This window comes from Papaver somniferum, chromosome 6, assembly GCF_003573695.1.
Source record: "Papaver somniferum cultivar HN1 chromosome 6, ASM357369v1, whole genome shotgun sequence".
Classification (NCBI taxonomy): domain Eukaryota; kingdom Viridiplantae; phylum Streptophyta; class Magnoliopsida; order Ranunculales; family Papaveraceae; genus Papaver; species Papaver somniferum.
Window position 1 is genome coordinate 139,396,118 of NC_039363.1, and position 18,195 is coordinate 139,414,312.

The 18,195-nt window shown below is 38.2% G+C and overlaps 1 protein-coding gene across 4 annotated transcripts; it reads right to left on the minus strand.

Moving 5' to 3' along the window:
* Positions 1-2,160: 2,160 nt before the first annotated feature.
* Positions 2,161-17,473, minus strand: LOC113286245. 4 transcript variants are annotated; one of them, XM_026534909.1, is made up of 3 exons: positions 17,262-17,473; positions 14,126-14,248; positions 2,161-3,081 (listed from the first exon to the last, which is right to left on the minus strand). In XM_026534909.1, the coding sequence occupies exons 2-3, from the start codon at positions 14,185-14,187 to the stop codon at positions 2,346-2,348; spliced, it is 798 nt and encodes a 265-aa protein (XP_026390694.1). In that variant the 5' UTR covers positions 14,188-14,248; positions 17,262-17,473; the 3' UTR covers positions 2,161-2,345. The 4 variants fall into 4 exon arrangements, with proteins under 4 accessions (XP_026390694.1, XP_026390696.1, XP_026390697.1 ...); XM_026534911.1 differs by lacking the exon at positions 14,126-14,248; XM_026534912.1 differs by lacking the exon at positions 14,126-14,248 and having other exon boundaries at positions 2,161-3,094.
* Between the last annotated feature and the right edge of the window lie 722 nt (positions 17,474-18,195).

Genomic DNA, 18,195 nt, shown 5'->3' on the forward strand with positions numbered 1-18,195 from the left:
GGGTGAAATAGGAAAAAGGAAAGCTCCAGCAGCAGAATAGCCACCCAAGCATGCAGTACCAGCACATCAGGCGGATCCACCTCGAAAGGCCGCGACTAAAGCTCCTGTGCAACACCAAGAAGCCGGAGAAGATGCCCTGGATTTCCCTTTCCCAATCGAGGAGGTAATTGAACTCTTGGAAACATGGATTCAAGATGATTCCATCAAGCTGCCTCCTATCAAGCTTCCGCCAACTGAAGAGGAAATGGAAAATCCCAAGTATTGCCGCTACCATAGATTCGTCCATCACCCGACCAATGAATGCAATAGGTTGAAACACATCTTAAAGGAGAAGGTGGAGGCGGGAGAACTTCAACTAGGAAATGAGGAAGTTCACAGAGATCCCCTTCCAGTCAGGAGCTGTATGCTTTCTGGGGACTCTGTCCACAATACGGTGCAGTCCATGATGCAGCGTGTGTGTGAAATCCTCTACGTCTCCAGCGTCAAGATATATTTACAGCCCTCAACCGCGTCGTGTCGGGAAGGCGACTCTTTTCTGTCGAAGAAACTGCTCCCAAATCCCAACCTCTCTCGGGAAACACCGTTGAAAAGTGCAACCGGAGACTGCTGACCACTGATCACCTGAAGGATGTCGAGTTCGATAGCGCACTAACCGACGTGGCCTCTGACTTCAATATTGTTACTTTCAAGACTTTGAGAGCTGCGGGGGTTTCAAAGAAAGATACTACTCACTCCCCAATTGTGGTCAAAAACTCGGAAGTATAAGAAATAAACGCTTACGGCTACATCAATCTCGAAATCAAGGTGGGAGATGCTTTAACACACGGCAAATTCACATTGTCAAAGAATGACCAAATTATGACATGATTCTGGGGCTCTCGTGGGTACATGGAAATAAATAAAAATTAGGAGTATCCCCTCTGCCGGTGTTAATACCCGAAAGAATTTCCAACAAGCCATCCAACCATGAAGATTACGTGTTGTCGTACCAACAACTTACTAATGTAACTCAATTACCTGGAGAGAGCCCTTCGACGTTCATCCGTAGATTCCGAACACAAGTAAGTCTTATTGAACAACCATTTCTGCACCCAGTCACTTCTCCTCTCGTCCAGGCATGGGGACTCGGTCCAGTTATCAACCCGGGTGTCACTAAGGGGTGTGAATGGGATGCTGGGCCTTTTAAGTGTTTTGTCAAAAATTTGGAGACTGTCTTAGTCGAGAATGATAAACCCAAGAATCAAGTAGCCGCGCAACATCAAAGCCCATTCCAAGTCGAAGATATGGTAGTAAAAGTTGCCGCTCAACCTCCTTCGTCCAACTCCACAGACGAACCATACCTAGTAGCAGAAATTATTTTGGGAGGCTACTGCAAGATCATCAACACGGACAAGTTAGAAGGCGTAGTAATACATGCCCGGTGGCTCAAACCCTTCAAAGTATAAAAAGTCACGCCACCTCTTTGCCTCAAAATTCTTCTTAGTATTCCCTTTAATAATTTTCCTTCTCATGCAATATTTGTAATTCCTCCAAAATGATTGCATTTCTTGCATTCATAATTAGGGTTTCGATTTTAATTAAAAGTATCTTTCTTTCAAAAAAATAAGTTTTCCTGAATCTCAAAGGGAAAAGCACCAAGTAAATTTGAACCCTCACAAAGCCACTACCCATTAATTCGAAACCAGAAAAAAACAAACCCTACAAGAAATATCTTATTTAAAGGTACTAAAGAAGGGAATATGCGAGGAAGAAGATCAACAAGCGGCGGCATATAAAAATCTGGCTTCAACTTTCTCCTGGAGAGGTTTCTCTACTTCTCGCGACGGGTTTCCCAGCTTTTGGAAACTCACACTTCTACATACCCAAGCGGATGTCACAGACATCTTGTGAAAATCCGATAAAAGGTTGGTCAAGCCCTTAACTATTGTTACTGTTTCTCCTATTTTGAGTTACGGTTTCCAACGTCATGCGGAGGCGTTATTGTGGAAGTGGCCAGACGAGATGTAACATACCAGCTAGCATTATTGCTGCGCGATTTATGCGTTTTGACTTTCCATCCTTTGGATAGCTCTGTAAAAGTGCAAGAACTCTTTTTCACAAAAAGGGGTTTTTGGGATTCTTTCGGGGGATTTTATTCATTCATCCAATTGAAGATATGAAATTATCAAAGCAACATAAATGAAAGAATATTACTCGGTGAAGCATGGCTCCAGTCACATGGACAAAAAAAACTGAAGTATCAAAAACATCTACAAGCTACGAAAAGATTGTTTTCTTTACGGAAGAAAATCACAAAATGGGAAAACTAGTTGTCAATATCGACGCCAGGGTCAACAGCGCCTCCATTAGGGTTCCTTTAAACACCTTATACAACATCCTCTACGGCAGCAGACATCACCTCCGGAAGCTGTTCCAGCGGCTACCTCAGCATCCTCAGTTGATGCATCCTCTCCAAAGCCTGCTCCAGCGCTTGCTTCGGCATCCTCTCCGACAAATGCCTCAGCGTCCTCTTCAACGACCTCAGCGTCTTCTCTAGTGGATGCTTCAACAGCATCCTCAGTTGCTTCATCCTCTCCATAAGCTGTCTTGTTTTCCTTCTCGCGGGCCGCACAGACGTCTCCCTCAGAAACTGCACCAACAACTTCTTGAGGATACTCCGGTTCGTCAACATCAGAGTCAAGGATTATGATACCATTATGAACAGGGTAATCAAATTTACCCCCGCCTGGAGGTATCTTATGTTCGACCCTACGCCGTTTCAGTCGAGCGGCGAACCTTTCGGCCCTGGCACTAGGTTGTTGAGATGTTTCATTAGGTTGACAGTCCTTAACACACTGGGACACTTCATTATGTCTCCACTTTTCTTCCATATTGACCGAAGCCATGAAAGCTTGAGCATGCGTCTGAACAATACGTAGATGAGAGAGAGGCATACCTCGTATGATCTGGCCGGCTTCACGAAACAAAGGATCAATTTTGTTCAATACTTCTTCATGTGCAGAAACCCTGGGTTTGTTAACTTCAAATCTTTTCTCCGAAGAATCGGAAGGATGATCATTGTCAGGAGTTCCCATTATATACCTGCATCAACAACCTATGTGGTAAAAGAAGATAAAAAAGGAGCTATGAGAATATATGGAACAATACCTGGAAGAAAGATGAATGCAACTCTATGGTGATCTATACGAAAGAAAGGGCTTAAAGTGGTATTTTATATCATGCAGACTGATGAAACCTGAGGGAAAAAAAAAGACTCTTTGGCCTACCGTATATTAAGGCTCTAGATACGGGATGTTAACTGTATTAGATACTTATCTATCTAGGATAATTAACTCATCTGGACTGCTGATGGAAGGAAGCTCGCCTCTACAGAAGCAAAACTGATGGAGCAAGGAATGAAAGACGAGCGACGCCTTTTATGGATGTAACACTTTTGAATTCGAACAGAAGAAAGTTTCCTTTTGGGCCACCCCCAGTATAAGGCATCTGAGCCCTCGATATCAATATTCCATGACACCCATCACCATGGCCAATCCAGCGGCGCCAGCGTCAACAGTCCCTGGCCGAAGTTGCAGCGCTATCATCAGCGTTCCGTGGCCAAATTCACGGCGCAAGCATTAGCACTCCGTGACCAAAATTGCAACGCTGATGCCAACACCATATGGTCAAGCCTGAAATACGCCAGACCGCCAACACAAGGATCTTAGGCTACTCACGTCTTCTGCCAAAGGTTAGTTGAATCTTTCCTGGCAGCCTCTCCTTGTCTTGCCCTTTTGATTTTATCCTTGTCTGTCACCATCTCATGCTTACCCCGCAAACAATGCTACTGTTACGAGCTAAGCAGGGGACTTAATGTTGATGATGGTTTTTAGTTCAGGGCTAAGCAGAGGACTTAATAGGACGTCACTATGCAAAAAGACAGAGCCATGTGAAAGTGATGAGTGTTCAACCTCTTCACTGGCGCATTTATTGAGCAACTCAATATATATATATGAAATTTATCTAAAATGGTGCATGTAGCAATAATCCCGTATATTCTGTAAATTTTGGCACCTTGCCTGTATTATTCAGTTAATATAAGTTTCTTTGAATTCCTTCTGTGCTATGTTCCCCGGTTGAATCCTTAATGTTGATATGGCATGACAATTTGTGTTCACTGGCAGCAGAGTAACACGAATTTCCAAGTATCAAAGATAAGGTCTTTGCATAAAGTATTCACTCAGAAAGCGTACTGCTCTCTGGCAATGAACTTAAAGAACTCTGTGTCAACACATAGAATTTAATTAAATTTGTGAGAATTCACAGGATCCAGATATTATCCTGACTAATTTGCAAAATTAGGGTTTTGCGCCTTGTGCAGTATATCATACCTTGCCTGTCGAAATTAATCCTAGGCAAACTAGGTAATTAATCTGCCATGGATTGGTAGGTGCAAAATCTTGCCCAGAATCAGAAAAAAAGAAATAAAGGAGACGTAGAATAGGAGCAACAGCAAAGGGAAGCGTGGCCATTCCTTAGCCAGCCGGCGCCATTTTCCATTGGCCACGCCCCATGTTGCATAACCGGCCCTATTTTCCTCGACCAATCAGGTCTCCTTAAACCCGCCACACGCACATAAGTTGTGTCTGGGCCCATACTTTTCGGCCCTATTCCCCATCGACCAATCAGGTCGCGTTAAATCTGCCACGCGCACCAGAAGTGTGGCCACGCCCGTGCTTGGTCGGCCCCCTCTTTTTATTGAACAGTCAGGTTTCTTTAAACCTGCCACAATATTAAAAGAGGCAGAATTGCGTCAAGTGGTCACCATGCAAAATTGGCTTCCCAAAGACCGCGCCAACATACCAATGGCATGCCAAGCGTGCCACTTTACCTCAGTAGCACGCCAAACGCGCCAACGCGCCATGAATAACACACCTGTGTGCCAACCCACCTTATGTTCGTGGCCAACGCCATAAGGGACTTTAATTTGGTTATCCTAACTAGAAGCACGACCTTGCTCTAGTGGCGATGGATGAAACCCTAATTTCCAGTCGTGGTACAAATATGGATATGGTTCCTTTGGCGTGGCTCTGGCATCGTTTGCACAAAACGCCGTTATGCCACGGTCACATGCCACATGCCGCATGCAGTATGCGTTAATTAGGGTTTCGGCATGCCAAACCCTAATTTGGGAAAAGTTGTTACGCCGACCAAGCTAAATAATGTTCCACAGAACATCGGGACTGATATGGAAACTGGAACTGATGTTGCCACACCACATTTGAGTATAACACCAATGTGTCAAAATCTAGCGGCCATGGCTACGACAGGCGCCACTTGCAACATCGTACCACTGGTCATGTTTCCAACCGAGGTGTCCCTTAAATAGCTCCAAAATCGGAACCCTGATCATGTTCTTCCGCTATAATTATTTCCCGCTAAAACCGTAGTTTGAATTGGAGAATATGGGTGCCCCTTAGCCGTGTGTGGAGTGTAAATAGCATGTTTCCAACTGAGGTGCCCCTTATCCAAAACTGAGAGTCCGAATAACATGCGCCCTCCGGGTGCCAAAATCAACTTTTCGAGCCGAATTTTCCAAAAATGTTTATTTCCCAAAAATGCCTACAAACACATAAAATACCAAAATTAGTACAAAATCGAGTACCAACAATACATAACATTGAGGACAAATTAGACACAAAAATGTGTCTATCATGTGTCAAAACCTAGCGGACATGGCTAAGCCAGGCGCCACTTGCAACATCGTGTCACTGGCATGCGCTAACCATGCCAACAATGTCACCATGCCACTGGCATGCGCTAAAAGCGCCACTACGCCCTTGAAATGTGCCAATGGCGCCACTGTGCTGTTGTCAGGAACCAACAGGATGTGGCCACAATCAATGGCTACCTTTTCTCATGATTCACAATCTCACCCGTCCAAATTCACCACGGAATCGACAGGCTGTGGAAAGTTTTAGGCGACCAGCCAAGACGAGCCTAATAGCATCACATGTTATTTTCCTGATGCAAGTCTCTTGACTTTGACTTGCCACACGTAGAAAACTGCTACACGAAAACGCTCGAGACATCAAACATGTCACAAACTGGGGGATACTCATCAGGGTATTGGTCTGGCGGTTTACAGCGTGCGGCGTGCAACACGCCCATTAAGAAAGTGTCAGGAAACAGCGCAGTTAGTGGTTGCAAGAAGTAATGGGTGTAAACAAACTCGTTTCCTTCATCGTGGGAGCGTGGTTTCTTGCGGTTACACATTACTCCACTCTTCCATCACTCAATCACTCCCACTTCCTACGAGAACAGGGTGCGTTCAATTATGACTTATATAAATAGGTTTCACCTATTTCCACCAAGCGACAAGTTTTGGTGAGAACAACAACACAGTATCCAGAAAAATACCAAAGAACTGATAGCTTTCATTCCACAAGCCAGTTCCAAATTCTGATACAAGTTATAAAATAGCCACACCTTCAGAATTAACCATTCTGGTCTAAACACCTTCTTCATTTCCCTCCCTAAGACCAACCTTTTTGCTTCACTTTGTGATCGAAGCAAGACTAGAACGACCATTTCTTGGTTTAGGCCAGGATTGTACAGATTGATCTCTCGAATCTAAAAGTACTCTCGTGCAGTGCATTTGTTTTAGGTTTAGACTCGTTTCTCATCCACACACCCAAATTACCGAAACAAGCAGAAACAGTTTTTACCCATAAACATATAGTTATAAAATTTAAGTCTAAAATCGAGAATCTTCACAAGTCTTAACGAATTGTTTCTTACCATTATAAAAATTACATCAATTTTTGGCATCATTCCAGGTGTATTACATGCAAACTTAATCAAACCATACACGATCTTTGTCCATATGCTACCATCAAACTTAGTTATAGTCATTATGCGCCCTTGAGACTTCGCTATCCCCTTCGAACTTGCTTCATAGTACGATCCAAGCTCTGTCTTGGCTTGCCTTGCTCCACCTGAGTTAATATTTCGCTTCACTTAAGCTGCTAACTCCAAATTCTGCATTATACCCTATGAAGGATGAAATCCATAACTATATGATTACCAATGGAATTACCACAGCAGCCTCCAAGCGTCTTCTTAAACGTCATATTAGCAGAACCATAATCTCCATCTTCGTCTTTAAACTCCAGTTGAGTCAATTGTTTCTTCAAACAACTAATCACATACTTTCTCATTTTCCACAACATGTCCACCACAGCAAGTTAACGAGATACTTCGTGTTAGTTTTTAGATATAACCAATCTTCATATTAGATTCCAATAAACTAACCATCTTGTATGTACAAAGCATATTGAGCATGACCCTAAATGCACACCAAATACAACCAATCCATGGATCATTGTCACTATTTGCTAATCTCGAGTTCATCTCTACGAGTCTTGCTTTACCAAAGTTTATCTACTATTGGATCATGATTGTACAACCATATATCACCAATTGAGTTTTATTCATCTATGAAAGCTCATCAAATCTTCAACTATTACATACATACCAAAAAATATGTCTAGCTTCACAGAGACTTCGACAGCTGACACACTATAGCTTTCAACACCATTTAGTATTTCGCAAACAATGTCCTTTTACGGGCTTTAACAAAATTGTCAATCTAGTGTTTTATCAATTTTCAAGCAAGCATGTAGTTTCAACTTCATAATAGTCAAACCAAAACACAATTCAAACTCGGATAGAACTGTAACTAACGTCGAAGAGTTCTGTCATCTTCATAATATCACACATTATTTCTTGTGCATATCCTTTTCCAAATCTTGCTCCAAATGTACACCAACGTTTTGAAATATTATAATTCCTCCTTCACACAAAGATCCAATCACACACAACCATAATCTGAAACCTTTAAAAACTTCTTTAGCTCCAAGAAATTCAAGACTTTGTTGTGATTATCTTCTTATTTTATGTAGAGAAATTATCTTGACGGAAACTAAATCAATTATGAACCAAATTTCTCAAAAAAAATATTTACGTTCATCTCTACAGGCTCTGTCACTATTAAAATCATAGTTTCAATAATTGTGACAGACGAGCAAAGCCCCTAATATTATCATCGTTGTGATGTAGTTTTCTACGACAGAATGTCTCACACTGATCATCAATAAATCAGATAGCCAATGGACAATAAAGGTTGAAGAAAAAACACGTTGGAATCGTAGCCCTTCTCAAATTCATGCACCATATTTTCTCCAAGTATTATGCGCTACCATGGCCACACCACCACACACAATTGTAATATTGCTTCTTCATTCTTTAACCGCGACACATGCTTCAAATACTCATAGTGAAATCATACTCTTCACAACTGGAACGTATCAAATCCTGGCCAACGATCAATACTTCCAAAACGGAACCTACTACGAGATTTCCCCAAATACTTATAGTAACAAACAACTAAGGAAGAAAGAGTATGAATTCATCTTTACATTGTTCAACTTCATGTTAAACAAAAACAGAAACATGATCCAACTGATGACAATTGATAACCAAAATTATTGTTTCCTTTGGTTTGAAACAATAATGAGACTTTGACATGCTAATATCTCCATCTTTATTTCCACATATATACAAATGAAAACTTGCATCACAATTATGATCTTGGCTGATTGTTTGTTGCCAAACAATCATAAGATTAATTGAAAATGTATACATACATGTCTTTCAAACAATTCACAAGAATCTCATATTGTACAAAATATATAGCACAGTGACTTAACCTTATTAATTTTATAATATGGTTAAATAAATCTTACTTGAAGCCATGCATATGGTTTATACTCCAATAAGTATCAATGTCAAACCTCTAACATCTTGACCACATCAAATGCAGATTACTAGATATAATATAATTCCTTTATAATTATGCGGTACTCTTCTTTGTACCCAGAAAACTGATGAAATCAAATCCCACATATACTTGAAAACATCAAACTCTGCATCTTCGGAAGCGGTAACATTAAATCCTCAGTTCCTCACATACTTGATGAAAAAAATCATTCATTTTCAAAATTCTCTGCCAACCAAAAAACCCAAAACTTCTCTCTTTAAATCTTTTATCCGGCCTAAAACTCTGATACCAATTGTTAAGACAATTATATCTGACCTAAAACCCAAAACTTCTCTCTTCAAATCTTAGGAAAATTGGTCATTCTGGATATTAAATAGTACCTTACCAATTGTCCGGGTCCAGATCTATCTGCGTGCTAATTAATCTTGCGGAAATAAACTAGCTAACATGAAACACTTGATCTTTGGATTGCTCCGTGAACCTCATTATGATCTAGGATAAGAAGAAAAGAAAGAGAACCACAAAGATACAAACACAAACGAAGAAAAAATTTAAGTACTCCCAGGTTTAACGTGGTTCAAAGATATATACAGTGTATGTATATTGTCTACATCCACCAAACGATTATGATATCTTTGCTCATTATAGAATCAACTGAGAATTACACATCCTGATTGACTAAATCATTCATATCGAATCATCAAAATATGACTGAACTCAAGTACTCTCATTTATACATCCGAAGTACTGTCTTTAGTTATACAAGCCAAAGTTCACCCAAAATGGGGAGTTACTTTTGTGACACTCCAAACTCCAAAGTGAACACTGAATATCTGTCGGAAATAGGTAATATAAAATATAAAATGCCACAAAGATTTATTTTTTTGTGAGTTAAAAAGAATTCAAAAGACTAACTTGGGGAGTTAGTAACCCTTACAACTTGGTAAGTAGAGCCATATAGTGTTGGGACGGAGGAGTTAACCCGGACATTAGATTTATCTACTTCTAGAGCTATTCTAATACATTATGGAGGTTCCTTCCTCCAATTAAGAATGGATCTGAAGTTTTTGGCTTCTTTGGCCATTAAGTCAGCTACATTTTTAGTTGTTCTCCGTACAAAATAAAAATCCTAAAAAATTATTACAAGACTTGAGTTCATTGATAGCATCATCTAAGATGGATATATTCTGCCATTCTAAATAAGATTCATTCCAATTAAGGTAATCAAAAATATTCTTGCAGTCTCCCTCTATTGAGAAGTTTGACAAGCCAATTTCTGCTGCCCATTTAGCTCCCTGCAGCAAACCTAGGGATTCCGCTTCTTCAGGGGTACAGGCTATGAAAGATCCTGCTCTTCCTTGTTCAAGAATTCATGCATCATTTCTAAGAATTAAAGAGAAACCTACTGGCAAACTAGCTGAGATCCAAGCTGCATCAATATTTAATTTCAGTTGAGATCTCTTAGGAGGATTCCAGGTAGGAATCATATTTTTTCCAATTTTAAATTGATTTAGTAATGGATGATCCTTGTACCAGAATTTTAAGTATCTTTGAATTTCAGTACCTAATTGTACACTTGTCTGCTGTTTATTTTCAAAAACTAGATTGCATCTCTCCTTCCTTATGAACCAAGCTTTTGTCAGTGCAATTTCTACAGGAATAATGGTGCTCTTTTTATCTATCCAGTCCTTACAAATGTCTAAGAAGGTTATAGAACTATGAAGTTGAAGATTAATTGGGTATGGTTCAGCTGCCCAAACCTTTTTGGCAAAGGGACAGAAAAATAATGTATGTTCTATAGTTTCTACAACATTACAGTTTAAAGGACAATTTGGATGAATATCTTCCATGAATTTTGCTAACTTAAGATTTGTTGACAGAGCATTCTGTAAGCATTTCCAAGCAAAGATTTTAATTCTTTGAGATACGTTTAATTTCCATAAAGAGTTAAAAAAAGAATCAGGCTGGCCTAGATTGTAGTGATTTCTAGTTTTTTCAGTGAGCTTATTGTACATAGATTTAACAGTAAAAAACCTTGATTTTGTAAGTAGCCATCTAAGTGTATCAGATTTACTTCTAGTTATTCTGACATTGTTAATTTTGTTAACAATAGACACAGGAAACATTTCAATCAGCAAAGCATAATTCCACTTCATAGTGATAGGTTCAAACAAATCCTTTACAAGTGTGAAGTGAGAGTTAATAGTTGTTTTAAAGCTACTAAGGTTGTTATCTATATTTGGGATCCAGTTATCATCCCAAATATTGGTACTATTACGATCTCCTATTTCCCAAATACTATTTTGTTCTACTAGAAGAATACCTTTACTAATGCATTTCAAAATCCAGGAACTTGTAGTTGGTATTTTAGCTTTAAAAACAGAGGACTTTCTAAAATATCTAGGTTTTAATTGTGACACCCAAAGTGCATCAGGCTCAGTTAGGAGTCTCCGGGATAGCTTAGCTATCATGGCTAAGTTGAATTTTTGTGCATTTCTAAATCCTAATCCTCCTTTACTTCTAGGTTTATAGAGGCAGGAGTAGGATATTGGATAATATTCTTTATGATTTGTTTCTTTACCCCACCAGAAGTCTCTTTGGAGTACATCAATCTTTTTAGTAGTTTCCTTAGGCAGGATGAAACAGCTCATTTGATAGCTAGCTATACTGACTAGAGTTGCTTTATTTAGAACCATTTTACTGGCTTGTGCCAGAGTTTTACCAATCCATCTTTGAATTCTTTGCTCCATTTTTTCCACTATTGATTCAAAGAGTTGAATTTTAGCTTTACTAATGAGCAGAGGAGTTCCTAGATAAGTATCTTTAGGATCTACTTTCTTTATCTTAAGTAATTTGCAGATCATTCTTTGATGTTTAGGTTGAACTTTCCCACTAAAGAAAACTCCAGATTTTTAAAGTTGATCAATTGTCCTGAGGCTTTACTAAAGGGTTCTATAAGGGTAAGGATATTATGACTCTCTTTCAGGTCATCTCTAATGAAGAGAAGGCAATCATCTGCAAAAAACAGATGAGAAATCGAGTTGTTTTTTGGAGTCATTTTCAGTCCATGAAATATTTCTCATCTTCCCCCGTGAGAAGGAGTCTAGAAAATATTTCCATACAAATTATAAAAAGATAAGGAGAGAGAGGGTCTCCTTGTCTAAGATCCCTAGTGGGTTTGAAAAAATCACCAGGGCAACCATTTAACAAAACAACTATAGAAGAGGTTGAAATGCATTGATGGATCAAGTTACAAAAATTAAAATCAAAACCAAAGGCTTTCATAGCATTTATTAGGAATTCCCAATCAATTCTATCAAAAGCCTTGGACATGTCAATCTTGATTCTCATTCCTGCGTGCTTCACTTTCTTCTTTTTAAAGGAGTGAATGATCTCTTGAGCAATGATTATATTATCAGAAATTTGCCTTTTAGAAAGAAAAACAGCTTGAAAAGGGGAAATAAAGGAATTAAGAAGAGGTTTTATTCTATTGTCCAAAAATTTTGTTATGATTTTATATATGGTATTACAAAGTCCTATGGGCCTGAATCCACTAGGATCTTTGGGATGTTTACTCTTAGGGATAAGAAAAATGAATATTTTATTGAACTCTGGGTGTAAATATCCAGTGGAAAAGAATTGCTGGACAGAGGATATGACTTGTTCTCCTACAGTTTCCCAATTAAGCTTGAAGAAGCTAGCTAGGAATCCATCTGGTCCTGGTGATTTATTTGGTTTAAGTTTTTTAATAACATACCATATTTCATCACCAGAAGGAACAGAGTGAAGAAGAACATTGTCACTAGAAGAGATACAGGGGGAGATATTAGAAAAGATATCAGAACTAGAATTAGAGGATAAATTTGGGGATGAGAAGAGTTTAGAGAAATATTCTAATAAGGTGTCTTGAATTTCAGGTCTTTTGAAGGTAATTTCATTGGTACTTTTTCTTATGCATTCTATATTATTCCACTTTCTTCTTTTCATAGTTTTAGTATGAAAGAATTTGGTATTTTTTCTCTTAATTGTACCATATTATCTCTAGATTGTTGTTTAGCTATTGGTTCTTGGGTAGCATACAACAGTTCTATCTGAGACATTTTTTCTTTAATATTATCTTCTTTCTTATAAACATGGATTGAAGAATTCAAACTGTCTATTTGAGTTAAAATCTTCTTAATCTGCTTGGCTGGTAACCCAAAAATATTCTTCTTCCAAAAGTTTAGGTTATATTGAAGAGATTTAAGATTCTGAATTAAGGATTCAGAAGGTGAGACCCTAATAATATGGTTCCAAGTTTCTTTTATTGTCTGTACACAAGAAGGTTCCTTTTGCCAAGTGTCATAAAATTTAAAGTTATATTCTACCTTGGCAAATTTTTATCTAAATTTAAAGTTATTTGGCAATGATCGGATCCTGCTGCCACTAAATGAGAAAGTTCATAGTTAGGAAATTGAGTATTCCATCCCATATTGGCTACAACTCTATCTAATATTTCTTGGATATTCTCAGCACCCTCTCTATGGTTGTTCCAGGTATATTCATATCATTTGAATCCTATGTCTAGTAAACCAGCATTGTTGAAGATATTTTGGTAATAGCTACAATCTGACTTTTTGAATGGTAATCCTCCACATTTGTCCTCTTGACTAAAGATCATATTAAGGTCTCCTGATAATATCCATGGCATAGAGTTCATTTCAACTTGTGCAGCTATGTCTGTAAGGAAATCCCAAGCTATCTTTCTATTATTTGGATATGGACTACCATAGAAATAGGTAAGAAGCCATTTCTTAGTTTCTGAATTAGTTTGTACTAGTATATTTATCATATTAGTATTTCACTGGACTATCTCGAAATAAAATCCATCCACCCATGCTAAGGCAAGGTCTCCTGCTAGTCCTATTAGGTTTATTATATGAGTATTGGGGTAATCTTTTAGAAGTCCCTTAACTACATGTTGTTTTGACTTGGTTTCAGAGATGAATAAAATTTCTGTTTTATCTCTATTGATTAACTGATTAAGGTGGTTTTGTGTGAATGAATTGCTACATCCTTGCACATTCCAAGTTATTATCTTCATATTTGTTAAAGGTATCCTAAGAGTTTAGATTTAATAATTATAAAGAAAGGTTAGAGGCAATCAAAGTACATATAAAATACAAAACTAGAGTTTGTTCAAATGATTAGGAAGCATTAAACAATTAACAACATGTAATTGAATGCAATTTAAAGAAGCCAGTATGCAAGATAGGTTTAACTATCAGAAATTAAAATTCTAGAATTAGAAGAAGTTAGGGTTACCTGAAATTTGACACCTTGCGCAGATGGGGAATCCAAATTGAAGGGCACTGGTAAGAAATCATCCTCTTCCGGTTTCGACTCCTTAATTTTAGAGCCGTATTGATCTATATGCAGCAGCTTATCCTAATCCGAAACCAAAATATTCAAGCCCCCGGAGTAAGAAGAAGAAGAGAGAAATTCAGCGATTGCAATGTTAAAAGAAGACTTGGGCGGAGATCTAAGAGAGGCAGGTGATGAATGCACAGTGATATGATTTGAACTAGAATGAGATGCATGCAAAGCTGAAGAAGTTGATCCCTCATAGGTAGGAAAAGGTAAATTTTCTTGAGCATCTTCAAAGGAAGAAGAGGAAAATGACAGTCTTCTATTAACTAACCTAGGATCACTTGAAGATATTAGAACCGATCCACTAGTTGGAACCAAATGAAGAACCTGTTCCTGAACCAGCATATCTTCCATTGGTTCCATTGAGTTGATGACTCGACGATTTTCCGAGTTGCCCGAGTCCACCGTTCCAAAGAGCGAGTCATCTAAAGGTATATAATTTTCAGGGATATTAAAGGGGTAAGTTCGCTTTCCTAAAATAGAATTAGAAGCTAGAGGCATTTCCTCATCATAAGTAATAGGTCCTAAGACTTTATAGGATTGATTTTGGGCTTGATTCGAAGAAGCAATATCTCCCCTTACTGGATATTCTTCACGAAATAACTCATACAATGTTTTCCTATTCCCAGGGATATCTAGAAATCTTTATACAGATTCCATGTTGCCATGAGCATCCACATTATCTTTAGGGTTCCATATTTGAATAGGGGTGTTACCGAGCCAATGATATCATCTCCCGGAGAAGGAGAATGCATAGTGATATCATAGATATCCTCAAGAGGTCTATGTTGCAGGATAGCACATTGGTTAAGCTTATGACCAAAACGTGCACAATGAGAACAAAACTTGGAAGGTAGGTTGTGATATGTAAACACCAGTTCTCTCACAGGATGATGATCTACCTTGACTAGTAACTTTAGGACTAAAGGTTTCTCAATATTAACCCAAACTAGCACTCTTGGTTCACAATCAAATTGACCAGTTCCATTACAAACCTGACTAACTACCCCTACTTTGCTTTCTATCAAGCCTAATATTTCTCCAATTCGGTGTTCCCTTCCACAGTTAGATATATTAGCCCAAAGAGGAATTTCTTTTCATTTGTGGAGATTTGCATACCCTGAGAAGCTGAAGTAGCAGCTAGAACATTGTCATATGGATACCATGGACCATTCAATGCAATCCATTTCAGGTCTTCAGCCGACCGAAAAGTAATTATAAACAAGTTTGGATCAGTTTCTTTGATTTGAAAGCAGATATTATTACCCCAAAAATGACGCAACATACTCCTAATGTCTTCTACTACGTAGAATTTCGTTGAAAACATTCTAGCCAAAATGTTGTTTTCTTTAATGCCATAGTCTTTCATTAAAGCTGGAGTTAATGGAAGAATACCTACATTGGTGTAGTTGGCATAACGCTGAGCTACCGACAAACCGCTGATGTGCTTATATAAGTTATAACTACTCATGATGAACAAGAAAAGGATGACAGGGGAAGAAAGCAACCAGAATTAATGAGATAAGAATTAAGGGGAAAAAACTAAAATTCCAGGAAGAATTAAAGAAGAAAAGAGAGAGACGAACAAAAAAAGAGGATAGAAGCAAAAACAGCTGAAGAGAGATGCTATTTAACGCATATTCCTACATCATTTCTCGAAAAACTAACCTTAAAAAACCAAAAGAGTCTTCTTAAATTTAAAACTCAGCCAATAAAAGCTCGACAACCAGATTTGGGTTAAAGGGAAAAGAAATACTAGTAGGCAGTTAATGTAATAGCAGAAAGACATGAAAGACCTCACCTCAGCGGCGGAAGATAGACCATTAGATACGTTAACTAATTCAGAGAATTAAATGCATTCAGTCGGTTATGCTGTGATTCATGATTAATCTTTCAAAATACTATAAGTCTATAATTCTAACTTAAGAGGCAATAAAAGCATGCAAAGGCAAGAAGAAACAGGACTAGAGAATAATGACTAGGTTTAAGACCCTACTTAAGGGAAATCTTTCAATGGATATACACGAACCGATTAAATACAAGGAAAACACAAAGAATGAATAATCTACTCGAGCGATCAGCACAAGAAGATAAGCCGTCTGAACTTCAGCAAATCCCAAACGTAAAGGAAAGGTTAACGATATAAATGCTCCATTACCGTTAATGGAGAAAGAGGATATAAATAGACGTACTATTAAGTAACTTCACACACAGAGTTAGGAAGAAAGAAGTATACTAAAGTTCAGAAATACCAAGAAACGGAAACATGACTTGTAATCATTTTAGGATCCCCATAGGTGTACAAATTTCATCTACTAAGGTTATTTGTTGCAAGGAAGGGCAACTCCATAGGATACAATACTATCGATGTAGCGTTTGTCATCGAGAGACCTTCATGTATCCAGCCCAAGATCAAAGATTGGCTCTGAGCGATGAAGAGAAAGCAAGATTGGGGGTTCAAGCAATAAGGGATTTGCATATCAGGTTAACCACCGGAGTACCAGTAACCGCTTCTTATTTTATAACTGAATATCCCCCGGCATGGACTATGCTTACGTCCATGAGAAGTCTTCAATTTATCAGCAGGAAAAAGCTGGAGGGGTAATAGATGTACCGGATTCCGACGAAGAAGAAGAATAAGCCTAAAAAGAATGGAAGAATTGAGAATCGGAAGGAGCATGAAGAACTGTAACCTTTCTAGTGTATGACCCTTTATTTTCCAGAAGTTTCCTTTCTTTTATTATGCATGATTAGAGTTATTAGTATGTTATGTGAAACTACCTACGAATCCAAGTTTCCAGACTTTTATAATGAAATTCGATTAGATTTTTATTCTACACGGTACTCTCGCACCAACCTAATCCCCGTATGTAGACTATTCAATTTTAAGAAATTGATGAATGCAAATCAAAAAGATGCTAATAATGAAAATTCTATATGAATGAACCAATACCAAATCATCAGATCCTCCATAGAAGCCATCAAAGATCTAGGGAAGAAAAAGAGCGAGACTAAAAGTTTCGGATTTTACCTCCTGCATAAAGATCAAAGTAAACATTAGTAGAGAAGGATGATGTATGTGCCCCTTTCTTGGATCCCCATCTGGTTCAGGGTCGAAATCCAGATAGGGGGATTACTCAATCATCATAGATTAAAGGAGAGGAAGAAAGTAAAATGAGAAGAGGATGAAGAAAAAGAACCGTTAGAATGAGGAGAGAGGGGAGAGCTAAAAAAGGAGCACGATTGATTTGCAATGCTACATAGATTGAATTGATTTATTGTAATGTTATATATGTGATCCAAAAATTAGACCCTAAACTTAGGTGAAAATGAAGGGTTCTATACACAACTCCCTCGTCATAAAATAAATGGGGTATCCCCTGCAAAAACTTAACCCATCCAACCAACCAACTCATGCAATCATGTCAATGTGTTTTCTTCAATTTTAAACTCATAAAATGTTTCCTGTGTAATATCACTCCCTCCCACCTCCATTACTCTAACTTTAGCGCACCCTAAAACCAGACCTACCCCACACCATATGTTTAATTTTGTAAGTTGCTTTTTATCTAGAATCACTTCTTCAATTCCATCTATCTTCTTCACTTTTATCTATCTATCGAGTTAGCTTTCACTCATAGAGAAGACGAAGAAGAAGAATACATTAACTTATCTAAGCTATCATATCATCATGTATAGATAGATAGGAAGATAGAATTTTGTCAGAAAATGGTACAATGAATATAGGTGAAGGGAAGGGGAGGTAGACTAGTGAATTGGGTGCTTCATTCCAAAACTTTAGATTCAAAGTCTCCCCCACCTATATGGGTATGTTGGGATCTTAGTGGGGTCTTTCTCACATGTGAGACTTACTACTACTATAGACATTTTATGTTTGACCATTTGGAGCTTCGATCTTCTTCTTCTTCATAGATTTGGATCTAGAAATAAATGAAAATTCATGC